Source organism: Trichoderma citrinoviride (assembly GCF_003025115.1).
Source record: "Trichoderma citrinoviride strain TUCIM 6016 unplaced genomic scaffold BBK36scaffold_5, whole genome shotgun sequence".
Classification (NCBI taxonomy): domain Eukaryota; kingdom Fungi; phylum Ascomycota; class Sordariomycetes; order Hypocreales; family Hypocreaceae; genus Trichoderma; species Trichoderma citrinoviride.
Genome location: NW_020194713.1, coordinates 339,545 through 355,953, shown reverse-complemented (window position 1 = coordinate 355,953; position 16,409 = coordinate 339,545). Strand labels below are relative to the sequence as shown.

At 53.2% G+C, this 16,409-nt stretch overlaps 7 protein-coding genes across 7 annotated transcripts; 2 read left to right on the top strand and 5 right to left on the bottom strand.

The window, feature by feature from the left end:
- Nucleotides 1-531: 531 nt before the first annotated feature.
- BBK36DRAFT_65104 (PHF5-like protein) lies at nucleotides 532-1,060 on the top strand (the record flags this gene model as incomplete). The annotated part of the gene is made up of 3 exons (XM_024898434.1): nucleotides 532-548; nucleotides 617-890; nucleotides 1,019-1,060. 3 exons carry the CDS (start codon nucleotides 532-534, stop codon nucleotides 1,058-1,060), a joined length of 333 nt encoding a protein of 110 aa, XP_024750648.1.
- Nucleotides 1,061-1,553: 493 nt separating this feature from the next.
- BBK36DRAFT_1116614 (hypothetical protein) lies at nucleotides 1,554-2,988 on the bottom strand (the record flags this gene model as incomplete). The annotated part of the gene is made up of 2 exons (XM_024890252.1): nucleotides 1,554-2,421; nucleotides 2,510-2,988. 2 exons carry the CDS (start codon nucleotides 2,986-2,988, stop codon nucleotides 1,554-1,556), a joined length of 1,347 nt encoding a protein of 448 aa, XP_024750647.1.
- Nucleotides 2,989-4,171: 1,183 nt separating this feature from the next.
- Nucleotides 4,172-5,888, bottom strand: BBK36DRAFT_1115721 (hypothetical protein; the record flags this gene model as incomplete). Its single annotated transcript, XM_024890161.1, has 2 exons — nucleotides 4,172-4,852; nucleotides 4,929-5,888. The coding sequence occupies 2 exons, from the start codon at nucleotides 5,886-5,888 to the stop codon at nucleotides 4,172-4,174; spliced, it is 1,641 nt and encodes a 546-aa protein (XP_024750646.1).
- Nucleotides 5,889-6,676: 788 nt separating this feature from the next.
- Nucleotides 6,677-8,415, top strand: BBK36DRAFT_1134976 (DUF1682-domain-containing protein). Its single transcript, XM_024892490.1, has 2 exons — nucleotides 6,677-6,789; nucleotides 6,936-8,415. The coding sequence occupies exons 1-2, from the start codon at nucleotides 6,717-6,719 to the stop codon at nucleotides 8,162-8,164; spliced, it is 1,302 nt and encodes a 433-aa protein (XP_024750645.1). The 5' UTR covers nucleotides 6,677-6,716; the 3' UTR covers nucleotides 8,165-8,415.
- An 86-nt stretch (nucleotides 8,416-8,501) lies between these two features.
- Nucleotides 8,502-9,264, bottom strand: BBK36DRAFT_1116071 (hypothetical protein; the record flags this gene model as incomplete). Its single annotated transcript, XM_024890196.1, has 4 exons — nucleotides 8,502-8,574; nucleotides 8,720-8,822; nucleotides 8,970-9,075; nucleotides 9,205-9,264. The coding sequence occupies 4 exons, from the start codon at nucleotides 9,262-9,264 to the stop codon at nucleotides 8,502-8,504; spliced, it is 342 nt and encodes a 113-aa protein (XP_024750644.1).
- A 790-nt stretch (nucleotides 9,265-10,054) lies between these two features.
- Nucleotides 10,055-11,213, bottom strand: BBK36DRAFT_1167728 (hypothetical protein; the record flags this gene model as incomplete). The annotated part of the gene is made up of 2 exons (XM_024895082.1): nucleotides 10,055-10,633; nucleotides 10,713-11,213. 2 exons carry the CDS (start codon nucleotides 11,211-11,213, stop codon nucleotides 10,055-10,057), a joined length of 1,080 nt encoding a protein of 359 aa, XP_024750643.1.
- A 2,548-nt stretch (nucleotides 11,214-13,761) lies between these two features.
- BBK36DRAFT_1134975 (hypothetical protein) lies at nucleotides 13,762-15,568 on the bottom strand (the record flags this gene model as incomplete). The annotated part of the gene is made up of 4 exons (XM_024892489.1): nucleotides 15,546-15,568; nucleotides 15,405-15,504; nucleotides 14,006-15,310; nucleotides 13,762-13,911 (listed from the first exon to the last, which is right to left on the bottom strand). The coding sequence occupies exons 2-4, from the start codon at nucleotides 15,426-15,428 to the stop codon at nucleotides 13,765-13,767; spliced, it is 1,476 nt and encodes a 491-aa protein (XP_024750642.1). The 5' UTR covers nucleotides 15,429-15,504; nucleotides 15,546-15,568.
- Between the last annotated feature and the right edge of the window lie 841 nt (nucleotides 15,569-16,409).

Below are 16,409 nucleotides of genomic sequence, written 5' to 3'. Positions count from 1 at the left end.
GTCGCCCAAAAGCAGGTTACCTCATCAAAATCGCGTTGTTACCGCCCAAGCACCATGAGCAGTTCTTGACCAAAAGCCGATGCGGAGCAAATGATAACGGCGGAAGCTCTGTGTTTTCTTGTTCAAATAGAATGTCCCAAGGCTGAGAGTGACGAAGGAAAAAAAGAAAGCTCGATGCATTCATTGCCTCAATTGGCGTTTCCCTCCCCCCACCATCGGACAGCTGCCTTGGCGCGTTTGATTGGCTAATCAGCTGCCGCCTTTTCTCTACTTTTCGCCTCCAGCTCTGCCTTTCTTTTCGCCCTTCTTAACGTCACTGCAAGGCTGATGAGAAATCCACACGCTTGCAGCTGGTAGTTCTTTGGAATCTGTAGCGCTATTCGCAGCTCTTCTTTCGCCTTCTTCCTCTCAACCTACCTATTCCGATATCAATCTACAACTTCCATCTTTTCCACCTCAACACCAACAACACCACCACCACCGGCAACAGCATCTCACCACAAACCTCTTCTTTTCCTCACCTGTTCCACCATGTCTCGTCATCATCCGTAAGTTCCCCCCCTTCTCACCAAATCGACCAAGAGACAAACCAAAAACTAACCTTCCACTTTCCCAGCGACCTCGTCATGTGCCGCAAGCAATCCGGCATCGCCATCGGCCGCCTCTGCGACAAGTGCGACGGCAAATGCCCCGTCTGCGACTCCTACGTCCGCCCCACGACGCTCGTGCGCATCTGCGACGAGTGCAGCTTCGGCAACTACCAGAACAAGTGCGTCGTCTGCGGCGGCGAGGGTATCTCCGACGCCTTTTACTGCTACGAGTGCACGCGCCTCGAGAAGGATCGCGACGGGTGTCCCAAGATTATCAATCTGGGCAGTTCAAGGACAGACGTACGTTTTTTTTTGTTTTTTTTTTCCCCTCTCCCCCTTTACTCCTCTCTTTTACGCGATGTCTTTCGCGTTAACTGGAGCAAGATTCAATTGTGTGTTTTGGATGCTAACTTGTCTATGATTTGCAGTTATTTTACCAAAAGAAAACGAATCGGCAAGCAAATTATTAACACAGCGGTGGCCCGGGACTGGGCGGCACGGAGGGCCGAGGCGGAGCACACAAGATCTGTTTCACTATATGTTTGGAGAATGTGGCGCGTGTGTATATCTGGGTTGGAGTTTCTGGCGTTACGAACACTAGGGGCATATTGGCAGCTTGTCTAGGGCATTTGAATTTGGCTCGGGAGACGACGTATCACATGTGTCGAACGAGGTTTTGTTAGACTATGCAGCAGCAGACATTCCGAAACGATTCTTAATTTTATTCAGCAGCAGACATTTCGAAACAATTCTTAATTTTATTGAGCTACTCAAAAAGAAAGGCGTGTTCATCATAATATTATATCGTGTCCGCGAGGACGTGGGACGCGCAGTACAGCCAAATACCAGCTTGGTAGTATCCAAGAATAAAACTCCGTCTCCATGCAGAAAGAGAAAGCAAAGTCGTACAAAGGAGATGATTATAAAAGTAATGGTGTACAATTCCCTTCCCGGCGCCCACGTCTAGATGTAACTGACCTTGGTGCCCATCCCTACCGTTGCTGCCACTTTTGCCCAGGCCTTTCCCACAATCTGCTCCAGCCGCTGTCTCGTGGCCTTGTGGCCCAGCATGATGAGCAAGCCCATGGTGAAGACCAGCAGCCTCGTAATCACCGCCGGGTTGCCCTTGACAGAGCTGGCGAGGCTCTCAAACAGGTGGCGGAACCGCGACAGGATCATGGTGGCCCGAGCCGTAATGGTCGTGGACCCAGAGGCAGTCGTGCCCTTGGCTCGCGATTTGCCCGTTGGGCGTGGAGGGCGCGCAACGCTGTTCTGGGGTGACCCGGGCGGCTGTGCTCTCCCTACTCCGCTAAAGCTGGGCGTCTGTTCGATGCCGTAGTCGCCCTCGCTGGTCTCCCGAAGCTGCCGCTCCTCGTCGAGTCGTTTCCGTTCCTTCTCTTCATTCTCGGCCTTGAGCCGCTTTGCCTCGGCAATGTCCTTTTGCAGCTGCTCCTCCTGTCGTTTGCGCTCTTCCCGCTCTTGTCTCTCGTGTTCCTCTTGCTCCTCCTGCAGGCTTTGCAGAGCTTGCAGGAACGCCTCTTTGCGCTCCTCATCGAGCACGGCGCTCACGCTGATGAACTCACGAGCATAGTCCCACTCGTTGTTTTGGGGGAGGACGTGAAGAGTGTATAGCTCCAGGAGCTTGACTCGCGAGTTGAGATCTCCCGGGGTATTCGCGCCATTGGCCCTTCTGGCGGGAGATTGGTAGCGACGCGACGGCGCCGTGAAGTCGTTCAGGTCAAGGTTGGGAATGTTTGACGAGGCGAGGAAGTTTTCCAGCATCTTCTGGTTCAGACTCTGGTCGCGGGCATGCGCAAGCAGCAGCGTCGCCCTATATCATCGCCATTGGGGTTAGTGACTATACTTTTAAAGTCGTGCATGCATTTAGCGCAACAAGAGCGGTATGAATTGAGACTCACAGATTGATCACCACATCGGCATCAACGTCTCCTTCGACGCCGTGGTAACCATTCTTGACCACCTCCTCCCAGATGGATCCATCCCGCACCTTGGTGCACAGCGCCCTCCACTCCTGATTGCCAAACGCCTCTTTACCCTCTTCAGGCTCCAGCTCGACAATTGCATTCAGAAGCGTCAAGTACAGGCTCCAGACCTTGATCCTGGTCCCGCGCGACGACTTGGCCACGGGGACCGGCTCGCCGTCGTCCGCCGAGCTGGGCGGCGTGATGATCGGACGCAGCGTGCTGAGCGCCTCGGGCAGGCGACGCGTCAGGAACAGGGTGGAGGCTTGTCGGTATGTCTTGGACACGGGCGAGATGCGCTTCGATCCGGACGACGACAGGGAGGAGATGGACGAGGCGAGGAGGCCGCTGCCGAAGGACTCGCTGCTCGACATTGCCGGGTTGAACGAGGCGGTATAAGAGCCGCCGTACGCCATGGCGAGGAGGGCACTTCCGAGTGAACGCGACGGACCGGGGGGGAAGAGAGGCGATGGCGTCAGTCGGAGGTTGGCTGGGTGCCCAGATGCGCCTGGTTGGTGAACAAGAGAGAGCAAAGCAGGCGCCAATCAAGGGCTACTCTATCCCTATGCCATGCGCGTCGCTGGAGATGCAAGACTTTGAGCCCGGATCAATGAAGAAAAGGGATGACGAGGGAAAGGAGACGAAGCAAGCAAAGGAGGAGGCGCGATGTCAGATATAACTTGCTACAAGTAAAAGGAAACAGGAGGCCTTTGAAAGGTCTAGTACAAGTAGGTAGTACTAAGGTAAAGTCAGGCGAAGTAGGTAAGTAGAGCGATGGTTCAGCTGCTCGGTTGTCAATGTTTTTGTCCAGAGTTGACGCAGCGCCGCGACCAGAAATACGACGAGCTGCAAGCACTTGTGGTTGACTGTGGCTGGCGGTGGGCAGACCAGCTTTTTCCCTCCAAATGCGGTGCCATTGCTGTGCTGTTTAGCCTCGGCACCTCCAGAGCGGCCTGCGCGGGTTCCACACAGCTGAGCAAGAGGTCAACCGAGGCCGGCTGGCGATGGCGGCTGCTACCCGCTACTTGGCCTCTCGTGTAAACCTCTACTGGCTGCCGGGTACCGCGCTAACCTCCGCTATCCGATCTACATGCGGTGCCAGCATCTGATGGCCTGCTGCCGGCAGGGATCAACCCTTGGGCGCCAAGTTCCGGAGATGAAGAGCCCTTTCGAGAAGCCCGCCATTGCGCTGCTGTGGCTGCCGCTCATTTCACGAGGAGGCCCTGCGCCTTCATTTCATGGGGCCGCTCTTCTCGGGTGAGTGCAGGCGTCGTGTGAACGTGACCGAGTGCGGCGTTGAATGCAATGCCACGGCTGCCATGGGCCAGAGCTGGTGACCCGGAAGCATGTGAATCATCCCACCGCGCAAATGTCTCTGGCGTCTCCTCCGTAACAGCAGTCGTGAATGTGCTCGTCCTGTCAACGCGGATTCGAATTCATTGCATCGTCGTTAGATTCGTAGTCTCATGAGCCATCTCCATACCCAGAAAAGACGCAAGAAAAGCCGCCAAACCACCTCTAATGTACATTTATATCAACGTCTCACGGTTCCTCCGACAAAGCAACTCTGGCATCTGCAAAAGGCCGGCTGTCTATGTCTCAAGATCCAGACCCACGCCGCCTTCGCGACCTTCGCGGCGAAGCCTCAACATCGGCCTGTGCAACAATGATGCTGTCCTCGCGGTGGTGGTCGATGATGGAAGCCGATGCCCCCAAAAGCTCTTCTTGTCCTATCCAACCAGCCTCCAACGCAAAACACGCCACATCGGCCGCGCATCCAAAAGAGGGCACATCTTTGGGAGCGTCTGGGTTCAGATACTTCCACAGCTCTGCCGTCTCCTTTGTAAACTTGGCAAGCTCTCTCTTGCCGCCTTGAAAGTTGTCGACCAAGTACTCGTAGGTGTACGCCAGCCAAAGCACATTCGTGTACGGCGCATACACGTCCCAAGAAAGCGGCCCGTCGATGCCCTTGGCATAGGGAACGTGGTGGGCTTCGGGGGGGAGCCAGTCCCGCTCCGCTCGAAGCAAGAAGGATCGCATCTGCCGGTATACCTTGCACTGAGGATTGTAAGTGCTGGTGAAGAGGCTGAGGTCTCTCTCTAGGTCGTATACAATGGGCGCGGCATCGTCGTTTGACAAGTCTTCGGCTCGCGAGAGGCCGTAGTCCAAGATTGTAATTTCCAAGCCAGAGTATCCAAAGAAGCCCTCTGCTGTAGGAGGCCTCTTCCTGGGAGGACGTGCTTGCTTGATACAAAGATTGCCCTCGTGCAGGTCCCGATGCTGTGATGGGTTAACTCATTGCCATTGACGGGAATTAGGTGATCAAAAGATAGAGAGAGGAAAACATAATACTCACCTCAAACATGGCAACTTCTTCAGCCCTTGCCAATGCTATCGCCTCCAATAGAAAAATGTCCCATAACTGGTCCGCGCTGTCCAACTCCCAGTTTTCCAGTGACTTTCCCGCATCTCCGAGTTCCACCACCAAAAACTTGGTATCGTCCAAATACCGGCTCGGCGACGGATAATATTGCGCCCTGCCGGGGTCTTCCCTCTTCATCTTCTTCTGCACTGCCTGATGCGTCTCGAGAAGCTCTCTCGTGGTCTTGCCCTGGACAATGTAGCGTTCTTTGTACACGGCGAACCCCGGAATATCAGACAGCCACTCGGAGATTTGCAGCTCGTTGTTGACGTCGCTCTCTGAATGTGGCTCCTCGTCAACAAGACCCGAGGCCACTTGCGTCTTGGTCAGGGCTTTGATGGGCGAAGGTAGTCGAATGGCCTTGATGATGCTCGTGCCTCGCTTGTTGGTGACGCGGTATACCTCTGCGGAGGAGGCCTCGGCAATCTTGACAATCTGGTCTCCTGGCGGACAGACGTCGTTCCACGTGAGGACGCGCAAAGAGGACGCATCCGCTGTTGGAGATGTGCGCTTTTCCGGGTTGAGGCTTGACCTGGTCGTTCTCGTTGTCGGTTTTGCTTTCTTTTGTTCGAGTTCATCTCTTCTTTGTATCTTTACTTTGTCTTTTAATATAGGAATCTGCTTTGCTGGGACCTCTTCTGGGATAGGCGTCGTCTTTCGGCTGAGGGGCGAATCCACCTTGAGCTCAGTGAAATCAAGGACCTCGGCCTCGTCCACCACAATGGATGCATCTTTCTTAGGAGCCCAATGGAGCTTGGACGTCTGCTTAGGGGACTCGTGAAGGTGTATCTCAGATATCCTTCTCGTCAAGGGAGTGACTGGATCTTCGACTGGCTTAACATCTGGCTTGGTTCGCGGCACCCGGACCGGAGTCTGAACCAGCTCCTCAAACATCCTTTCCGCCGTGGACTTCTTGGACTGCTTTCCATATTGCCGGGTAGCTGTTGTGCGTCGCATCTTTGACCAGGGCTCTTGTGCTGTTGGCGTCTATGCCTGGAGTTCTGCCGGGCGAATTTGAAGTGATTGTTGAATTTGATGCTCACGTTTGGGCACCTATTGAAGATGTCGATGCCATTGTTGGCCAGGCAACAGCGTCTGTTGGCGGTGTTAGTCAGCCGGAATGGTCCGCCGGAGTGCAACGTCATATGCGTCCGTTTACACGAGACAGCGCTGCAGCTCAGTTCAGATGGATGCTGCTATCAGAATGTGATTGACGTTTGAAAAATTGATGCGATTCAAGATGGTGATGGCTGGCATATACACGCAATCAAGCCTGTAGCTCAATTGGCGCTGCGAAGAGTTGGCGATGCCCGTAATCACACTGTACCACCTAGTGGTACAATCTGTAGTCTGCATGTGTTGGGGAAGCTAAGCTCTGGTAAGCTGCAGGGCTCGAAGAGACTTGTAATGAGATTCACAAAACGCAGAACGTCAATTTCTATGTAGGAAATGCAAATCAAGAGTAATTGATTGAAGTCACAGATCCCCCAGTAAGAAGTCTTTATTTATTCTCTCCTTCGTTGTAAAAAAGACCAATATCACACACACAAGTTCCCCAGACTAGCGGGAGGAAGCGCAGAGAAGCTGGACCCCCACTCCTCAGCCTTGGGGAACCTCCGCAAAAGATTCCACGTTGGCTCAATTGGCCTCTCTCTCTCTTCTTCTTCTTCTTCCTCGTCCTCTCCCCCTCCAACCTCAAGCCATTGATCCCGCCAACTCGCCATGGCCGACGTCCTCAAGAACATGTTTGGAGGCGCAAAGCCGGAGCAGCCTGCTGCAGCCAAGCCCGACTCTGGTCAGTTGTCCTCTTCTCCCTCTTGCTCACGCATTCTACTATAACACGCCCATCCGATGGCTCTGTCGCGGGTTGTGCTGCAACTCGCCCTTGATGATCGCGACGGCCTCGAAGAGAAAAGAAAGCTGACCTTGCTGCTTTCCCAGACTTTGCCGACTTTGCCGGCGCTCCTGATGCCGTCCCCGAGGCCGCTCCCCAGGCCGCGACGACGCTGGCCGGATCCGCCGCGCAGCCCACGGGCGACGTGGTCTGGACCAAGTGGTACAACATCCACGAGCGCCACTCGCTGTCCGAGTTCAAGCCCGAGGGGATCATCCTCGTCCTCGCCTCCATCATCTTCCTGCTGCACATCTACGGCACGCGCGCGAACCGCTCCAAGGCCAGGGCCTGGATCCAGGCTCACGCCCCCGTCATGAAGCGCGAGTTCGCGTCCGTCGGCTTCCGGGGCGTGCCCACGCTCGACGCCGACTTTGACCCCAAGTCCTTCATCAAGGAGAAGTCGCTCTTCGAGTTCGCCTCGTACGCCACCGGTCGCCAGAACGTTGCCTTTATGGACGTCAAGATCACCCTCGCCAAGCGGTTCAACCCTTTCCTGCACTACATCGAGCACGGCCTGTCTCTGGTCACCGACACCTTCCCCGCTCCGGAGGAGGCCGTCGAGGCAACCATCTACCCGTTTGACGGCAAGGAGGAGCTCACTCTCCCCCCTGCCCCCGGCGGCGTTGATGCGCGCCCCAAGGACAGCAAGAGCACGTACGACGGCTTTGTCTGGGCCATTGTCAACAAGTCCAGCATGCAGAAGCTGCGCGACGAACGCTACGACGTCTCCCTGACCGCTACCAAGGACAACTCCAAGCTGCCCCAGTGGCTGACCATTATGAGCGAGAGCGCCGAGATTACCGATACCTTCCTGACTCCCGAGCTGATTGAGGCCGTCACAAAGGCCGGCGAGCTGTTTGAGTACATCATCATCTCTGACCAGCCCGTTGACAAGCCCACTCGCCTGGAAGAGACGACTCCTCGCAAGCGCGTCTTCCTCAAGTACCGCCTCCCGTCCAACGACAACTACGACCAGTTCCTGCCCCTGTTTGAGCACTTCCTCCGCATCCCCGACGCCCTCGTCAGGGACGCCCACTTCCGGCCCGAGGTCCTCAAGAGAGTCCGCGCCACGCGCGAGGCCATGATTGCGCAGATCAAGAAGGCGATTGAGGAGGAGAAGAACGAGGAGCGCCAGCTCGAGAAGGAAAAGGCCAAAAAGGCCAAGCGAGATGCCGAGCTCAAGGGCCTGGACGCCAAGGCGCAGAAGAAGTATCTCGAGAAGGAGAGGGAGAAGGAGCTGCGCAAGTCGCAAAAGCGGATGACGATGCGAGGATAAGGCTGCGGCAAATGTTGTGTACGATGGGATGATGGCACGGCACGGAGCGGCGTTTACTTGGGTGGCAAGGGAGAGGGAAAAGTGAATGAAACGGGGTGTAATATGTACAAATAGTCTGTGTACAATTTGATGCTGGGGATCTTCTCATGACTTGTTTCTTTTCTCCATGGGTTGAGGTTCGGGCGTGGGAGGGTTGAGTTGTATGATTCAAATCTCGAGGGCAAGGGAAAAGTACATAGTAATCTAATGATGCCATCCACCATGATCATTCATTTATTCTACGCCTCTCCAAGAAGAAACCGCCCAATCATTCCCCTGAGACTAATGTATCCAGTAATCATTTGCCCTCTTTGCTCAGCAGGTCCTCCACCCTTTTGACCTTGTCCTCTGCCGTCTGCTTCTTATCCGTCCTATTTCAAGCAAAAACATGTCAGACAAAAGAAGATGGAACTCGTCAACTCACCCAGAGAAACTCAACCAGAGAGAAAGTTGCCAAGAGAAAAGAAAGAAAGAAAGAGTTATCGGAAGAAGAAGAAGGAAGGAGGGGAAACTCACCTCGTTCCAACCCTCATGGACGACTGAACCCTCACAACGCCCCTCTCGTGGACCGCCGCATGAGCTTTTCCAATCACCGTCATGACATCAATCCAGCTGCCCTCTGCAACACACACAGACACACACACCAAAATGTATCAGCTTCATATATCATCTCCTCTCACTCAGTGTATATATATATATATATATAAACAACTCTGAGGGGCAAAGCGTGGCAAAAGATGATCTCGGTGCGGGAGATTGTGCTTACCGACTGTCGTGCCGGCAGAGTGCATCGTGTACTTGAGGCCGCTCGCCTTGAGCACGCGTTGGACTTGGGCGACTTCCTCTGCCACGGAGACGCTTCCCGTGCCGACCTAATCGAAAAAAAAACCCCGAAATCAAAAGCATTAGCAAAAAAAGATTAAATTTACACACAAAAACATACGGAAGCAGGAAACCGGAATGGTAAGGGGGGGACAAAGGGGGAATTTGAAAAACAGTACTGGAATCAGACAGAAATCGGCATAGCAGGACGCCGGCGTCGGAATCGAGTCGTAGTCCATGTTGTTGGCCTTGTTCTTCTTCTTTGTCCCGGTGGTGGTGGTGAATGTTTGGCGGGATATGGCGCGAGAAGAAGCGTAGATGTGCTGCCTCGGGGGGGAGAGGATGAGGCGGAGCATTCAATTGGGCTTTTTTGTGTGCAAGAGTTTGATGTTGTTGGAGAGGGGGTTGAGATGGAGGTTTGAAGTTGAGAATGTGTTGTTGAGATGATGGAGGGGTTGGATCATGGCATGGTTTTTAGCGGCTTTGTAAGAAGTGTGTGCGTTGTGCTCTGGACTCAGACTCGATGTATAGCATATCAGCATACATTATATCTATCAGGAACATGACATCCAGATATAGAACGTCGTAGAGCCGACATGTCAAATTGAGAAGTCTTATGGCAAGGTATCAGCAGAGGCGCTTTCCATTCATCATCTCGAGTCAGCGCTCATAGAATACAGTGTACTAATCAATTGACTGGCTACTAATTGCAGCCAAATGCCCCAATGCTCAGGATTTGTTATGCCAAAGTTGCAAGCTGTGCTCTCAAGTATAAGTACTAGGTAGGAATCTATAGCCCCAAGAAGACAAAAAAATGATTTGTTCCCTTTTTTGTTCTATATCGACGAAATGAAGCCCAGATATTTGCAATCTAAGTGTTGCCTTTTGAAGAGAAAAAAAACCCCAAGAAAAGAAAAGAAAACGCCTCGCTTAAATGAATGCCAAATGAATGTTCCCTTAAAAAAGAAGGGGTCGATATTCTCGATATTCATTGCCACTGAGCTTGTCTCTCTCGTGTTCAAGCCCCCCCTAAATCATCAACAGCGTCGCCGCCAAAAAGGCAATCAGCGCCCCCGTCCCAAACTCGCGCGTCTGGTTCGTCCCGTCCGCCGAGGAGTCGCTGTCGCTGCTGTCCGTGACGTTGGTGCGCCCCGTCGCCTGGCTGATGCCGTTGCTGTCGTCGGCGGCCTTGACCGTCGAGCCCTTGTCCCAGAAGTCGACGAGGACGAAGCTCGGGCGGTGGCTCCACTCGCCGTTGCACTGCTGGATGTGCTGGCCCAGCTCGCCCGTCGCGGACGTGTCGGCGCTGTTGACGAGGGTGATGTTGCCCGTGTCGGGGATGTTGATGCCCGCCGTGATCTCCGAGTCCTTGAAGTGGTTGACGAGCCCCATGAAGCCCTGGGCGAAGGCGTGGGAGGCCGAGGGCCCCGCGTCCGAGGGCCGGTCGACGGTGCAGTTGAAGCCGTCGAGCGAGAGGACGGTGAAGGGCGTCTCGAAGACGTAGTCGAACTCGGGCAGCAGGTACGGGCTCGCGGTCGAGGCCTTGATGTTGGTGACAAAGGACACGACGCGGGTGTTGTTGGCAATCATGGCGCGCAGGCTGGGCCACTCGGCGATGGCGGCGTCGTCGTCGTCGCTCGTTGACGGCGGGACGTAGCCGAACTTGCTCAGGCCGGACTGCTGGTACATCGACGTTGTCCGAGTTGACGAGCAGGAGGGTGACGACGTCCGAGGGGTGGCCGACGACCCAGTCGTTGATGAGGGCGAGCCAGCTCTCCAGCGGCCCGGCGTCGAGGAGGCCGCACGAGGTGTGGCACAGGCGCAACGTGCCGTTCTCGTTGTGGACCTGCGCCTGCAGCAGCCGCAGGCCGGCGTCGAGGGCGTCGGTGGCGTTGAAGAACTGGTTGCCGGCGATGGAGTTGCCGGTGCTGTCGTCGCGGAGAAAGGCGCTGTCGTGGGCGCCCATGTAGGTGATGTCGTTGTAGTGGCGGTCGCACAGCACGGGCGAGTTGTTGCAGACCTGCGACGAGTTGGACGACGACGACGACGAGGTCTGGGATGGCGATGCCGGCGATGATGATGATGAGACGGAGGTTGCGGCCGGCGAGGCTTGCTGGGGGATGGCCGAGACGCCGGCGATGCTGCCGACCAGGGCGCCGGCCAAGACGCCGGAGAGTGAGAAGCGCATTTTTGTTTCCTTTGGGTTTTGCCTTGATCGTCCTTGGATGAGATCGGGTTTGATGAGGCGTTGCCCCCTAGATTGTCTGTTCCCCCCTGTCAGCTATCAGATGCTAATGTATAAGGGAAGTGAGGATGAAGTCGCTTAGATCGATCCATGTACGTACGCTTTTCGGAGAAAGAACTTGGCGATGTATGGGGGTAAGAGAATGAATAAAGGGGCTGGATGATGGGGAGTTATGAATGGTATATAAGTATCTCTTTCAGGTTATGAAAGTGAAGATGTACAAGAGGTCGATATCCAAGAGCGAGAGACACGAATGGGACGAGAAGACGAAAGGAGGAAATACAGATGGAAGAAGAGGTTAATCCATGAAACACTAGCAAAGCATTTATGAAGAAACGAAAGAAGAAGGGAAAAAATACAATCCCAATCCCCAGATACCTCAAGGACCAGAATAGTAAAAAAGAAGATCAGAAAGGAAAAAAAGAATAAGAGCCTGCAAGAGAGTGAGAGAAGATGGAAAAAGTTGCATGTATGAGAGAAAAAAAAACAAAACCCAGCGTCCGTCGTCTGATACCTACAATACTATGGAACCCTACCCACTACGTTAGGTACCTACCGAGGGAAACGAAAGGGCCCCCTATCGAGCCGACAAGCGAAAACAGCATTGACAATCTTTTGCTTTGCTCAGCGGATATATCCCTGCCCGTCTCTCTCTCTCTCTCTCGGGAGTTTTGGCAGCGTCGGGGGTTGGACATTGGGACTGCGCCTCGAGACGTCAGCAGTGGAGACGCGCTGAAACTGCAGATGAGATGGACCCCTAGGCTAAGAGGAAGCGGCATTTGCAGATCTGAGGCTCTGCTGTTGGGTGATACGATACAGTATCGATTCGCAAGTTGAACGATGCTGGGATTAATGGGGAGTATAAGTTCTGATAGAAGGCGAGCAGCGGTATCTTGGATACATCTGCAAGCCCCAAACACGTCGAAAACGTGCTCCAAAACACCACGCAATTGGCCCCTCCCAACACATCCATACACTGTACCCTGCAAACGACTCACTTGTTGCTGTACATGCTGTACAGAAATACGAAACATCAGTGTGACGAGACGAGGCTGTGTTAGTAGTTGAATCCAATCTTCCACCTAGACTACGGTAGTCTACATGTATTACTGCGCAGTAGCCGATTATCACATTGAAGGCAACAGCTGATAAGAGTACCTACATATGTATGTACTGTACAAACAGAGCCGTAGACGTGCTATTTATATCCCATCCATCCCACATGCAGGCAAACTGCGCCACTAGGTATGTAGTCTCCTCAAGGAACTTTCAACGACACTTCCACTTCCACCACTTCTAGGATCATCACCATGCTGCTTATATGCAGGTATGTTGATCAAAGATACATGTACTACATACAAACTGGGTATGAAATAAGCTTTTCGAGTTAGCATGTTCTATACGATGTCAAGCTCCTCCGCCAATCTCGTATTTGACAGAACGACACATACGTGATACCCCGATATGAAGATCCAAGCCTCTCTTCAAGATATGGGGAAAGCCATCTCACAGCTTATACGAATGACCAATCCTTTCTGTCTCAATTCCCCCATCGCACCTCTCAGCCACGTTCTGTATCCATATGTAACATATTAACATATCACCTCCGTACATTTTGTTCCTAACAAGGCAAGACATACGTAACCCTTCCTAAGCATCCATACGTCCATCTATGTATTACCCCCAACTATCCACGCACTTCATGCAAGCCACGTCAAGAAAGACAAACACCAGGCCATCATCACCAAGATAGACAAACTGCCTACAGGTACCTTACCCACACTCCCTTACCCAGTACCTTGGTACACAGTGCCTTCATCTCACCCGTTCGCCCCTCCAAAAAAAGGCCGCGCGGTCAGTGGAGTTTTTTTCGTTCGCCGTTGGCCGTGCCCTTATTCGCCCGCTCTTCTCAACCACCTGAACCATCCCATATCAAACCGCATAAGCCTCGAAACCCCCAGAATTCACCGGCACCGCAAGTGGGATGAGATTCATGGAGCCCCGTGACAATGTATCGCCACTTACAAGCAGCCGAAGGTGTCTCTGTGAAAAACGTCTGTATATAGGTACATTAAAGCGATGAAAGAGCTGGCTTTAGGATATTCCCCTCTGCCGAGCTCATATGTAGACCAATCTCCGTGTCAACGTGTAAAGTAAGGTATGTAGTCGTGGTATCTTCAAGCCATCCCGGCCTCTACATCGACAGCGACAAACCATCTTCTTCACTCGGCCATGTTAGGGATACCATCACCTGCACAACACAGCCACACACAATACCTTACGTGTTCAAAGGTGTTATCACAGGTTTCAGCTGTGCCTCTCACAAGAAGTAATCAATCGCGATCGAGGCTTTGCTGTTTCAATTTGATACGATGATTCCACAAGCTCCCCATCCTGCAGTTGGTATCATTACATCCCATCGCCATTCATTCCCGCCCCTTCCTTCGTTTTCTTCCAAGCACACAACAAGGCCATCCATCTGTCCAGCCCATCATCATTCAGGATCGCCAATCTCCTCCACCTCAGTCACCCTGGACTCTTCCCTCTCCGCAGCTGCCGCGGCCTCCATTTCCTTCAGCTGCTTCTGCCCCGCCTCCGTCGTCGCATCAATCAGCTCTTCTTCGAGACTGAGAATGTTGGCCTATGGTACAACGGACGTAAGCTTGGTATTCCCTCAAAGGAGGGCAGCTCTCGTCTGCAAAAGAGTTGCAAGTCATAAGGGGTGCTCGACTTACCTCGCCAAACTTGGCCACAAGCTCCTCCGCCTCCTCCACCTTCATCTTCCCCAGCACCTTGTTGACCTCGTCCAGACTTCCAGACTCAAGTGCATCCTTCATCTCGGGATCAAAGCTGTCGTAGATCTTCCGGGCTGCCATGACATCCGGGTCGTCGCTGTCGGCGGGGGGGATCGAGATTTGGATCGTGGTTCCGGGCTCCATGGCATGCAGTTGGATCTGCTCCACGCCCTCAGCCGGCTCCTTGGCCCGCTCGGCAATGATTTCGAGTGACCTGTTCTTGATCCTCATGTATGTGTCTTGCACATCCTTGTAAAAGACATCCTGTGCCTGGTGGCCCTTGGTGGTGATTCGCTTGAAGAAGAGCGCAACGCCATCCTTGCCCAAGGCGCGGCAGTACTGCAGCAGCAGCGCTTGGTGGACGCATTGGCGTGCCAAGTCATCCTTTCGCTCCAAGGCGGCATCAAACGCGAGCACGAGCAGCCCGTCCGTCTCTCGCTCCGTCAAGATCTCTGGGTTCTGGGCAAGGAACTTGAGACTGGCCGAGTAGTCGTTCATCGGAATCTTGGCAAACTCCTTGGCCTTTGGCGACGCCTCCACCTCGTCATCCTCGTCCACCGCCACCTTGTCTGATGATTTTGATGACGATGCTTCCGGTGCAGATGTGGAAAAGTTGGGGTTCAGCAGCTCCACCTTGGTCTCTTCCTCCTTCTTCTTCTTCTCCGATGGCCCGGACTTGTTAATGTACGAACTGTTGAATCCGTCGTGGATGCTGTCGCTCGTAATCTTCTTGCTGTCCTCCTTCTCAAGCTTCTCCAGCTCTTTTGCCTGCTCCTCCTGCAGCTCCTTGATCTTATCGATGTGCACCTGGAGCTCCTCCATCATCGCCTTATACCGATCATCGGGCTTCTTCTCGTCCAGCGTCTTGTTCACCTGGTCCAGCAGCTGCATCAGCATCTTCGAGTACGTGGGGAGCGGCTGGTCATCGTTGAAGACGCCCTCTGGTCGTGGCGGCGGCTGGTCATCTTGGGGGTTCCCGGCAGTAGAGATGACCGCCTTGAAGGCGATTTCGGCTTGGTTCCCAGTCTCGGCCTCGGAGGCGCCGGTCTTGAGCGAGTTCAAAAGGGCCTCTATGCGGCCCAGCAGGGTGCTGTTGATGATGCGCTCATACTTGAGTGCCGCGATGCGGTTCTTCCGCTGCTGGCGCTCGATATGGATCTGGTTCTGCTTGGCGCGGATGAAGGACCGCTTGTCGACGTTGGGGTGCACTTCGATGTCGGAGTCGTCGCTGACCTCGATCGCGTCCTAGTTGTTCCACCTCACGGTCAGTAAACCTGCATGCTTCAGATTCAGATTCAGGGGAGGGGGCACTGCATCGATCCATAGCTGGGATACGTACAAAGCGGCTGTAGTCGATCGGCATGGCGGGCAGCTTTAGGAGCTTCCGAGAGCTCAGCTATGGGTGGTCAGTAGAGCGGGTAGAACAAATGCGAATACGAAAGAGTTGTCGTCGGAGTGATTAGTAGTACTGCTATCGTCTTCTGTTGCAGATGGACAGAAATGCGAGCTTGGAGGCGAGAAGGAGAAGCTTCCAAGCTTGACATCACCAGGCCAATTGTACCACCACCGGTTCGAGGTGGGGCCACTCCTTGTCGATAGAAGTCCGCCGAAGCTTTGGCGGGGCTCAGCTCGACCTTCAGTTGAGAGATAAGCTTGATAAGGTGCTGTGCAACATATCGACATCAACGTCCAACTTGGAATCAGTCTTATACAATCAGCTGCATCTCGCACTTCTCTGTGCTTTATATCAGGGGCCTTCTTGACCTGAAGCCTCTTTATTTCCAGTTACTCATACAAGACACACGTCGCGCCGTCGCTCATTCCACTACCTGGTTCTACCTAGTAGGTGCTTACCTAAAAGGGCGTGACTGCTGCAGCCTTAGGATGTGGCTTCCGGTAGGATAAAGCCCTCCTTCCTGATTAGGTGGATAAATAGATAGTGATGTTATTACCCCTCTTCTAGGTAAGATGCATAGCTTTTTCTTACTTTTACATATACTCATATGCATAATACAATCACATTATGTTAATCTTTTTTCTCTGTTTTTACTGCTAATCCTTAACCTAAGCCTCTTTAATAACCAAGACAGAAGGCTCTATCGCTTTCTATGCTTATTAACGCTTTTAGCAAGAAGCTAGTCTCTAGCTTTTAAGAGAAACCTAGCGTAAAGGCTATTAAGCTAGTTAAAGCTAAGTGTCTTTTATAGCCCTATCTCCTTATAATATATAACTATATAGATTTAAGCCTTATATACTGCCTTAAAGAAGCTAGAAAGGCATAATCTTAAGGTTACTATTAGATATACTACTAAGACTATCCTTATCTTAAAAAGACATTTTAAAT

Coding starts and splice junctions, on each gene's coding strand:
- BBK36DRAFT_1134976 (XM_024892490.1), top strand. CDS start 6,717: ATGGCCGACGTCCTCAAGAACATGTTTGGAGGCGCAAAGCCGGAGCAG. Junction 6,790..6,935: donor TGCAGCCAAGCCCGACTCTG/GTCAGTTGTCCT, acceptor CTGCTTTCCCAG/ACTTTGCCGACTTTGCCGGC.